Source organism: Varroa destructor, unplaced genomic scaffold (assembly GCF_002443255.2).
Source record: "Varroa destructor unplaced genomic scaffold, Vdes_3.0 BEIS01000003.1, whole genome shotgun sequence".
In the NCBI taxonomy this organism is placed as follows: Eukaryota; Metazoa; Arthropoda; class Arachnida; order Mesostigmata; family Varroidae; genus Varroa; species Varroa destructor.
In genome coordinates, this window is record NW_019211456.1 from 44,716,816 (window position 1) to 44,726,873 (window position 10,058).

At 37.9% G+C, this 10,058-nt stretch overlaps 1 protein-coding gene and 1 long non-coding RNA gene across 4 annotated transcripts in view; one reads left to right on the plus strand and one right to left on the minus strand.

Moving 5' to 3' along the window:
* Positions 1-10,058, minus strand: part of LOC111246188 (uncharacterized) — a 32,501-nt gene that overhangs the window by 15,668 nt on the left and 6,775 nt on the right. For 2 of the 3 annotated variants that reach the window (XM_022795382.2, XM_022795381.2), the window contains exons 7-14: positions 9,498-9,669; positions 8,392-8,580; positions 7,786-8,037; positions 5,866-6,189; positions 5,103-5,290; positions 3,919-4,078; positions 3,145-3,356; positions 2,860-2,973 (exon numbers count right to left, since the gene is read on the minus strand). In XM_022795382.2, coding sequence (XP_022651117.1) covers positions 2,860-2,973; positions 3,145-3,356; positions 3,919-4,078; positions 5,103-5,290; positions 5,866-6,189; positions 7,786-8,037; positions 8,392-8,580; positions 9,498-9,669 — 1,611 coding nt within the window. The remainder of the gene's footprint in view (positions 1-2,859; positions 2,974-3,144; positions 3,357-3,918; positions 4,079-5,102; positions 5,291-5,865; positions 6,190-7,785; positions 8,038-8,391; positions 8,581-9,497; positions 9,670-10,058) is intronic. The other variant, XM_086985577.1, reaches the window with a different exon arrangement.
* Positions 1,120-10,058, plus strand: part of LOC147757008 (uncharacterized) — a 12,438-nt gene continuing 3,499 nt past the window's right edge. The window contains exons 1-3 of the long non-coding RNA XR_015325170.1: positions 1,120-2,159; positions 2,542-2,620; positions 2,855-2,976. This is a non-coding gene — a long non-coding RNA (uncharacterized LOC147757008). The remainder of the gene's footprint in view (positions 2,160-2,541; positions 2,621-2,854; positions 2,977-10,058) is intronic.

Here is a 10,058-nt window from a genome sequence, read left to right on the forward strand (position 1 = left end):
TTCACTAAAAGTGGTCGGCTTCTCCATTTATAGCTCTATTCTGCCATGGATGAGCTTTGTGACTAGTCCGTGTTGGACCGCATGTATTGTCATAGGTGGGTAGGATTTAAGGGTATTCATCCTGAATAAAGTTTTCCGCTGCGTTGATAAGGGCTACATTTCCATTCATGAACGGCATTTTTACATTGCTCTCTGCCGCGTACAACAGTTTAGTTTGCATATACACCCCCAAAATTGAGAAATTTATTCCGCTTGTCAGGGAGCAAATGAAAAATCAGGCCGCGCTGTCGTTTTTCTATTCTTTATATTACTTATGTGCAGATATTTTTCGGTCACATTAGGTCGATGCTACTTTGCCTTTTAATGTGGCTGGTTGTGGTTGTTTCTTAATTCTCCCGAGCGCTTTATCAGTCTCTCTCCTCTATGGATTGGTAGGGCCAGTTCAGGCGTTCCACTATGGTCTTTAAGTTCAACGCTATTTCCCGTAGGATTATTACCTTTAAGGTTAGGTATTTTCCGAAGTACCGCTCGTGGAGGCGCGGAATTACCACAATGATACGGTGATCAGTGTCATTGTCTAATATATGATTCCGGTGTAACTTTTTTTCTACCATGTTGAACTGCTCATTAGTTAAGACTCGCTGTCTTAGACAACATCAGATATATATATCTGATGTTGTCTAAGACAATGCGTTGTTGATCCTTCCAGATCTTCCTTTGTACCGATTATAGTTAGTCCGACTTACCGTAAATGATTATAAGGACCGCTTTCTGTTGTCTTAACTTTTTGAGGAAAGCGAAACGCAGGCATTCCAGTTGTCTTCTGACATAATCTGCAGTCGTCGATTTCGTAATTATCAAAATCTATAGTAGTAAATAATTTTATTGATTCTCAACTCTGTATATTGGGAAGCTTCGTCTATATCTGCACACGTAGCATTCATATTTGAAGTGGCGACATGTGCGCGATCTCAACGCTGCCTATTGCTCTTTCCCCTTTTCCAGCTTTGCTTTCGTCCACTTGAACTGTACTCGTTGTCAACGATACCTTCGTATACATTGGTACGTGCATACATATTAAAGCTGACCATTTTTGAATGAAGCTTTATGTTTTCTTTGTTGTTGGTAACTTTCTTGCCATGCGTTATTCGAACCAGCTATGCTTCTGCTGTTATCCTTTCAGTTGCTGTCATTTGGCATAATCATTTCTTTGTGAAGGTAAAACTATGCTGCTCCGTTCGCTGTCGTTGGCGTTGTGTGACTTCTCTTGAAAATGGCGATTCCTCTTTCACATAAGAGCCATACGCCTCTTATTCATCCTTGTTAATGTTTATCGTCCTGCGAAATGTTTCTAGTCTTACATACACTCGACAACTTCGACTTGGTGTCCGCGCTATTTTTACGGCCCCCGAACGCGGTGCAGGGCGTCGTTTGAACTTGCGTGTTTACCGATATATGTTTGAAGCATTTGACTTTCTAGTTCTATTTCCGTCGCCCCCAGGGTACCTTACAGTTTGGAATATAGTCCATAGCTCTGAACAAACAACGTTCTCGGCAATGTCATAGAGCTCCTAAATTTTTTCGCTTCTTAGTATCTGCAGGCGCACGCCAAATCAGACTGATCCTGTAGGTGCAGCCGAAAAACTCTCAGGCTTATCGAAACGCAGTATGACTCTCTTCCAGCTCCAGGTACGCTTTGCCCATTAGTTGCTCGGCTTCCCTGATAGTTCTTTGGCCGCTTTGTTTCGACTGTTTGATTCGTTATTCCGGTGTGGCTCTTCGAGCTTCGACGTAGGCCAGTTGTCCCGAGAGAGCAGCCATTTTATCATTTTTGCCATCTGTCCGTGCCCTCCTGTCCCATTTCTATCTGTAGCTTTGACAACCGCACTGCCACGGGAAGCGACCCCTCTGTTGATTCACTGCGCTGTTTGAAAACAGCTAGTACACGTAAAGGCTACGATTAACACCGTTACGAACAATAGTTTTCATCGAGATTTCTTCCGCTTCTTTCGGTGTGCTTTAATAAGTGCTCTTATGAGGTTATTGAAACTGTTTAAACTATAAAAAGGCCAACTGGGCCTCTCGGGAGCAGATTCAGCCGAGGAGAGCGATCATGGTTCTATTTGGTCATCGGAGCAGAGGTCGATTCGCCTAAACCAGTGAGTAAAGCTGCCCGGTCATGTAAGAATAGGCCTAGCTAACAACAATTGCTTCACAGTGCAGAAATGAGAAGGAAGGAATACCTATGAGGTGCAAATGGCCTCAGTTTGATACAGTTACATGTTACACGTTTGTAATGCATTAATTAGTGTTCATTCATGCATTCAGAATGCATGTTCATGCATTCTGTATAACGTTTTTGTCTGTTGTCACCGTAAAATGGGCATGAAGGGCTATCTCGTCATAAAATATTAGCTGGGTTTAACGAATCAACAGCATACTTGGACAAACCATTACACTAGGTCGATAATAAGTATGGCGGCGCTATCATTATAGAATAATAAACAGATTAAAATCGTTATCTCTATATCCTTCGTATAGGAATCACTACCACCTTCCTGCCATACACTTTTTCTCTAACAAGAAGCCTGCTTTCCCATCTCGGCTTCGGCTACATGTCGTAAGTTTTTAAGAAGCCTGACATCGGACTTTCTGCATTTACATAATCATTCAAATAGTCACTTTACCACAGCAGCGGCATATATAAAACGCATTTTGATTGCGAACAAAATATATGGTAGTTGCTTTCAGTCACAAACTTCTACTTATCATGATAATATTTATTAACCAAGGATAGCTATAGCAAAAAAATATATATTCACAAACTCTGACGTTTATACAAACATCATTTTAGCTAACCTTCGTATCTGAGGCAGCTTCAAGGGCATTGTGAAGGGATGGATCCGCCATGGTGATCTTTTGGATGTTCAAGTCCTCCTGCTGCGCTAATAACGTGTCATACACTTCTTGAACCTGGTAAAACATTATTTGTTTATGTGATTTAACTTAAAACCGCATCATCTATACGCAGATATAAGGTATGTAATAATCCTTAAGTGAAACTATCTAAAATATGAGTCTATTGACCGATATCAGTGCCAGAAGCAGTAACGTCTATTAACATTTGTCGCTATATAGATATACCTGATTGTCGGTTCCGCGCACTTGTAGTACGATGCTTTGTCGGCTAATGTGGATAGTTTTTACGCCAGTAGGAAACGTCTGGATCAGATCCAACAGTCTTAAATTGCTGTAGTTAGAGTTTCCTTGGCGTTCCTCATAGTTTTTTCTCGGTGGCAGGCGAAGATGCAAGACCATGGTAAATGGCATTTCTGCATCCAGAACCAAAACACTGTCTGAGGACGAGCACTTACACAATTAATTCATGTTTTGTATTTACGACACCTACCTATATCGCTGCAAATGATCTGACTCAAAGAAATCAGGCGACTTCGTGGAGAATTTATAATATTGCAATCAATGGAAAATATTCACGAAGTGTGGAATAAACCAAGGCACCGAACGTTTGCGTCGTGAATATTATATATATATATATATATATATACTCTTTACCAAATAAAAAAAAAAGAACATTTACACTGAGAATTTTTTAGCCCTGTGAAAAAAATTTCTGTATTACATATTTATGACATGCAGATTCCATACGGCATGGTCTTATGTTGGTACTATTGTATGGAATAGAAGTGTTGCCGATGTGCACTTCATAGTCGTGCATCTTACGAAGTATTCAAAACTGTTACATACAGAGCGACTGCACGTTCTTAGGACATAACACAGTCAATCGAATAAACGCCACCTACATCATCACATTTATAAAGGATAGATCATGTTTGCTCGTACTCGTACCCTGACCTTTCGAAAACAGATGGTCTCCCATGACCTCCTTATAATACTCACCTAATAGAACGGACACTAACGCTGTCACCGTTCCGCTGAAGACAACTGAGCCATCGAAACAAACATTCACGCGCTCGGACACGGATTCAGCAAATTCCGAATCAGTTGTGATTAATAAAACCGAACGTCTTCGAGCCTCACGTTGAAGTAAAACAACAAGCTGCAATTCAGATTTCAACGAGTGTGTCAAAATTGTACAGCGGTATATGTAATCCTTTTTTCGTTCAAACAGAGTTACCCTTGTAAAAATTGATCTAGCGGCTAAACGATCTGCAGCGCTTTTCCTCTCTGCTAAAGTAGAATATATATGATGCTGGCGCTAACAAAAAAAAAAGATGAAATGAAAATTAATCGCAGCTTATTTACATATTAAGCAGAAATAGATATTACATATTTCAGATATTATACACAGTCACGTAGCAAACGTTTGATTTATGAGCTCAGCTAGTTTATTTAGGATTATGAGTCAAGGAAAGAGGTTGCTAGCAAAGGGCCATGCAATGAACTATTCACATGGTCTAATAATGTAGTTATTCCTTTTCCATGTAAAAAAAAATTGCTTCACTAGACTGTTTTTCATCATATTTACACAATTACATGTGTTGCATGAAAACTTTGTTCTCCTTTAGGAAACTTTGTCCTCCATAATAAAGCCTTGTTTCAAGTAACTGAGTTCTCCGCGTCAGAATAACTGTGTAATATATATATATATATATGAAATTGCACACATTAATACAATACCTATCCATAAAAACCTGAAATGTCAGCACCGACCAGAATAGGTTTTTGTGTAGCTTGTACTTAAGTCGGACGTTTCGAAATACCCTACTACCTATATTCTCAACTCAATTATCTATGGGTGTACTTAATTAAAAAGGTAGGCGACAGATAAATACGAATTTAGTGCCAGGTTGTTCCAATAAAATGTGTAGGTTTATAGTATAACATCCGGATAATTTAAATTTATGGTCTTCTTCCAATTCGATTTTGCAGCTACGGTTTTAATAGTCAGTGAACAATGTAGTTAGACATGTTCATATATAAAATTCAAACAAACCAGTAAGTTGCGAAATGGTTGCAAACAAAATTGTATCGTACTGTGGTATAATTGGCTATAGTCGAAGTAGAAAAAAAAGATACTCGTTTTGTGGTTCTCGCACACAGCGGAGCGAACGCATGTGTACCTTCTTGGCGTCTTCTGGGCTGAGGTCACGCGTTGGTTCCTCTAACACGACGACATCCGATAAGCCAAGAAGCGCTATACCAATGCACGCTTTACGCTTATCACTGTTAGAAAGAATCTCGAACGTCGTTTCCAATGGTGCCTTCATTTCGAGATCCTTCATGAGTGCAGAAAATACCTGTTGAGCATCTACATTGAAAGTCGAAGATTTCCATCAATGACATTTGAAAATGACACGGACATGATTATAATGATCTGTCACTAACATAGGATGCGGTGATATAAAATATAAAGAAATATTGATTTATTAAAGCGTAATCTTTAACGCTTTTCCGTTGTCCTGTTTGAGGCCAACCAAACATCTTTTAACTCAGTAAATAATTGAATTCCGGATAGCAAGTATTGAAAAGAAGCCATTCAAAACTTAATTGACAAAGAATTTAATTTCAATACTTGTATCCACAGAAGGTATATTAGCTCATCTGAATCAATGACTGTTCAAAAGGTAACGTAATACTATCTCAAAAATTTCCAGCAATACGCAAAAAACGGGACGGTAGTTGTTAGTTATTCTTATATCCATTAAAAAAGGTACCAAGCGACAAGTTTATTTCTTAAATTGGAGAAATAATAAAAAACTTCACATAACATCGTTTTGTTCTCGTTCATAAAATGCTCTCTTTGATTATTTTAAACGAAATAGCTTTTATCTCGTACAATACACAGCTATCTGGACTGGAAGATCAGCCTTATAGTAAACTTACCCGTTACATTGCGGGCGCTCATAAAGAACTTAACGTTGTTGGCAATAGTCATTTGATTCAATAAGAAGAAATTGACTGGACACACTGATACGTTGTTGGCAAGACAATCGGGGTCGGCAAGTTGACCGCAGTGAGTTACGAGCCCTTCGTATTTCGTACATACACCTGATAGAATAGCCAGCACAGCGTCACCTACATCACTGACGTCACCGACAAGCGAAACGATCTGCCCACGGGGAATTACCAGGGTAAAATTGTTTAACACGCGATATTTTTCAGCGTTCTCGTACGTGACACCTAGCATCGTCAACGACAGCTTCGTGCCTATTCATTCGAGAAGATAAAAAAAAAAACAAGTTTAAAACCACGTTTCTCATTCATGTGATATACGTCCGCATTTACGTGTAAGCTCATACTCTTCTAATAATAATAGTAAAAAAATATATAGCTTATCTGCATACACAGTGATTTCAACACCTGGCCCCTTAGCACCAAACCTGCCGATAATCGTTATCTCTAAAAGATATACGATTACGACAATCTGCTAAATAAATCCAACTTAATAATCAATTTATCACGAAAGTCGATAACTTTCATTATTAACTGACACATAGTTCAATTATGTCTCTATTTTATTAGGATAGTTCAATATCATTTTTATTACTGATTATAAATTGTCTACTCAGTTTATGCAATATATATAGAGACACTAGGTTGATGGGAAACGTTTGCGTTATTTAAAGCGGTCCCTTCCATTATGGTGGAACTTATATATTCATTATCTACTTTTCTTAGGGGTCATTGGACTTTACTAATACTCAATGAAACATTGGGGGCACTTTCTAACTTTACGATACGCTTAATATAAATGCATCATTCAACTCTGGCACATGTTTACAATTCTAGCTGTCGGCTAAAATTAATTTTCGAGTATAGATTTTATGAATGTATCTAAGGCTTTTATAGATAACATTCGTAGATTATACGCATTCAAAGATTTCATGAATGCATCTAAGGCTTATATAGATAATATCGGTAAAGAAGGGTCCACAAAAACTGATTGAAAAAGATAGTTTTCCAGTGCAGCTATCAAAGAGATTATCTAAAGCGATCATGCTAGTTTCGATCAATGCTAAAAGCTCTAGTTGTTAAATCAAATACGTGACCTTTTTTGTCCCTTTATAGAGACTTGTCGAAAGGCACATTTTCTAAAAGGATTCGAATTATTAAAGCAGGATAACAAGAAGGATATAGAAACAGAATAGAACTGCAGCGAACAGATACAACAAGAAAACATGTAGCCAAGCTATAGTTTAAGTAGACAGACGCAAATAGACATGATAGTTTCCGATACGATATGGCAAGTCTGAAGAAGCGTCTGGCTGTTTATAGCTTTTGGAAATTATTCAGTTCACATAATCTCGATACCAATGTTTAATCTCTACAACGCTCGTATTAAGCCAGCGCATATTTATATTGCTGTACGGTTGACAAACTAGATCATAAATAAAAGTCTCCTGTATAAGTGTCATTATTTTAAACCTTGTCACTAGAACACTGCTATGTAGTGAATCGGATCAGAATCTCAAAAAATCTGGGAAAAATAGCTATCACGGAGAAAGTAAAAATAAATTTTCGCGCGGACGCGACCTTAGAACAAATTTTTTATACGGGTCGTGTCTTAGACAAACGATCATTCAAGATAACCCAGTGGCAATACAAATGCATAACTCTAAAGATTCAACATCAATTTAGAACAAAACTAAACGTAAGCGTTACGAGAATACAATAATCATGTGTATGTACATATTGCCACACGGTGTATTACTTAACAGACTACGAAAGGAGACCGTAGCCGAAATTTTCTAGAGCGCTTTAAAAGGAGCAATAATACACTTCAATAGTTGTGATCTCACTTACCCTTGGTAAAAGTCTGGATCAGTGGCACATCGCTGGGGTCGATGTTGGGGGTTTGCCTACGACAATGAATTCTCCCGGCAAGAGTTGTACCTACCTCAGGCCGAAAGCTTCCGTCACGAATGGGTAAATATGCAACGATGATTGTACCGGTATAGAAGAACAAAGCCCAGAAAATTATAGCAAGCACTGCAGCTCGATAGCTTAAAGTGTCCAGTTTACCTTTTCCGGCACACGCCATGAAGTCAATCGTGTCTTAAACAGTAATAAATACCCATTACCACGCGCAATTCAGCACTAACGGTATCTAATTTAAATAATTATTGATTATGATATTGCGCACGTATCGTGTATTACAGCGACGTTATTGGCGCAGTCTGCCGTTACGCATTTTAGCGTTCGATTTTAGTATCTAACGAGTACTTATGAAATTACTTATACAGTTTGCTAGTTTAAAGTTAAAACTAAGTACTCGTAAGATTAATCAAAGTTCCTTACCGCGATGAAAAAATATAACTGCAAAAAGATGTTGAGCAATAACATTTGAACGGGTTTTCCATAAACGAAAATAAACAACTTCGAAGTCTTTTGACAATACATTTTATTTACCTGCCGGTATAGGGAGATTGAGCTCAGTGGCGAACTTGATGCCAATTTCAAGCGCATAGGATCCCGAGAGCAAAGCAAAAATACTTGTACTACCATCAAGACAAAGTAACGGCTTCTTATAGAAATGTAGCATGTGAATAAGAAGTCGAATCGAAGTTATGGTACCGTAAAAAAATGAGGCGTGTTTACCTGTGTGACCATCAAGAAACAGTGTCAATATTCTCGAAAGAGTCAAACTTACCAAGATTCTTTGAAAATAACAGACTGTATGCGATCCAACAATAGATAATCCATCACAAAATAAATATGACGGCCTATAGTGGATACTAGTTTATGCACAGCATAAACTAGTATTCACTATAGGTTGGACTAATTGCAGAAGTTTTTTTAAAAAATTTCAGCAAAGGTTCGGTCAATAAAAGTTGAACTTGACCCCTCAAACGTCTCGTATGCCCATTGATCGACCCCCAAGCGCATAGCCGTAGTAAACCGCAGTAGTTCCATACAACTACACCGTGTATTTATATTATAACAATAATAAGATAATAATATTGTTTGTAGGTTGATGCATAGGTTTGTGTAGCTATGTTCATCAAAACTGTGGTTTTCAATCCGTTGTTTCTTTATATTATTGGGAAACACTTTCTCTCAGCCCTAACTCAGTCGTTGCAGTGAAGGAAATTGTACATCGAGTTCGGACTCTTTTTCTAAAACGAGTTGTATCTGAACGAAAAAGGCAATTATAAACCTGTTTTGACTCGCATAGACTAGGCGGAGAACGCTATGAACCTAATAGATGCGATTCAGTGATTCTTCGATAAACAACGATGTTTATTACGTGACGTGTTAGTTCGGTAGCGTAAGACTACTGTATTTGTTGCCATCTGAAGCTTCGCGCTGCAGCTGAGCATTGCTTAACAATTTATTTTCGGTTTTCAAGAGGTTCAGAAAGCCAATTTTTGAGGGAACTGTTTCTTTTCGAGGCTTACAATCAACTGTTAAAAGCATTGCAAGATTAATGTATTCGTTAGAAAAAAAATAACAGTATACACTCGGATAAATCAACGCGTTATTTCATAAGTCTATGAGCACTAATATAAACTTACCAAACAGGCAAATGGACCATGTAACAAATACTGCTTCTTGTACGCAGTAAAGTAGAATTATGAAAGCCAAAAGGTCTATTCTGATTTTCGCGGCGAAAAATTCATTTTGGGTTTGTGAAAGACAGGAAGCCATTAGAAGAGGACCCATGATCCACAACTCAAGGAGGATCACCTGGAATATCAAACAGAACTAATTTAGGATCTCAATTTTTTTTGTCTGCACGCTAACAATCTAGTGGAAATTATTTAGGGAAAATAGACTCGATGCAATAATTAGTGCAAGAAAAATAGATTTGAATAATATTTTCTCCGCACCTTTCATTTGGAAGTGCTTAACAAATGCAAATGAAGGCATTATTGGAAAGCTATACCTTGAAAAACGGCATAGGGTTCTATAGTATATTTGACAAATCGTATTGGAATGGCTTTTATATAATTGACATATACATAATTACATACAATTTTGTACCGTTAGGAAACTATATGGTGAATGTACTGTGGTAGTTTTATACAAAAACTGCAGCGTTTAGATATGGAATAAGATATTCAACTAAATTACTA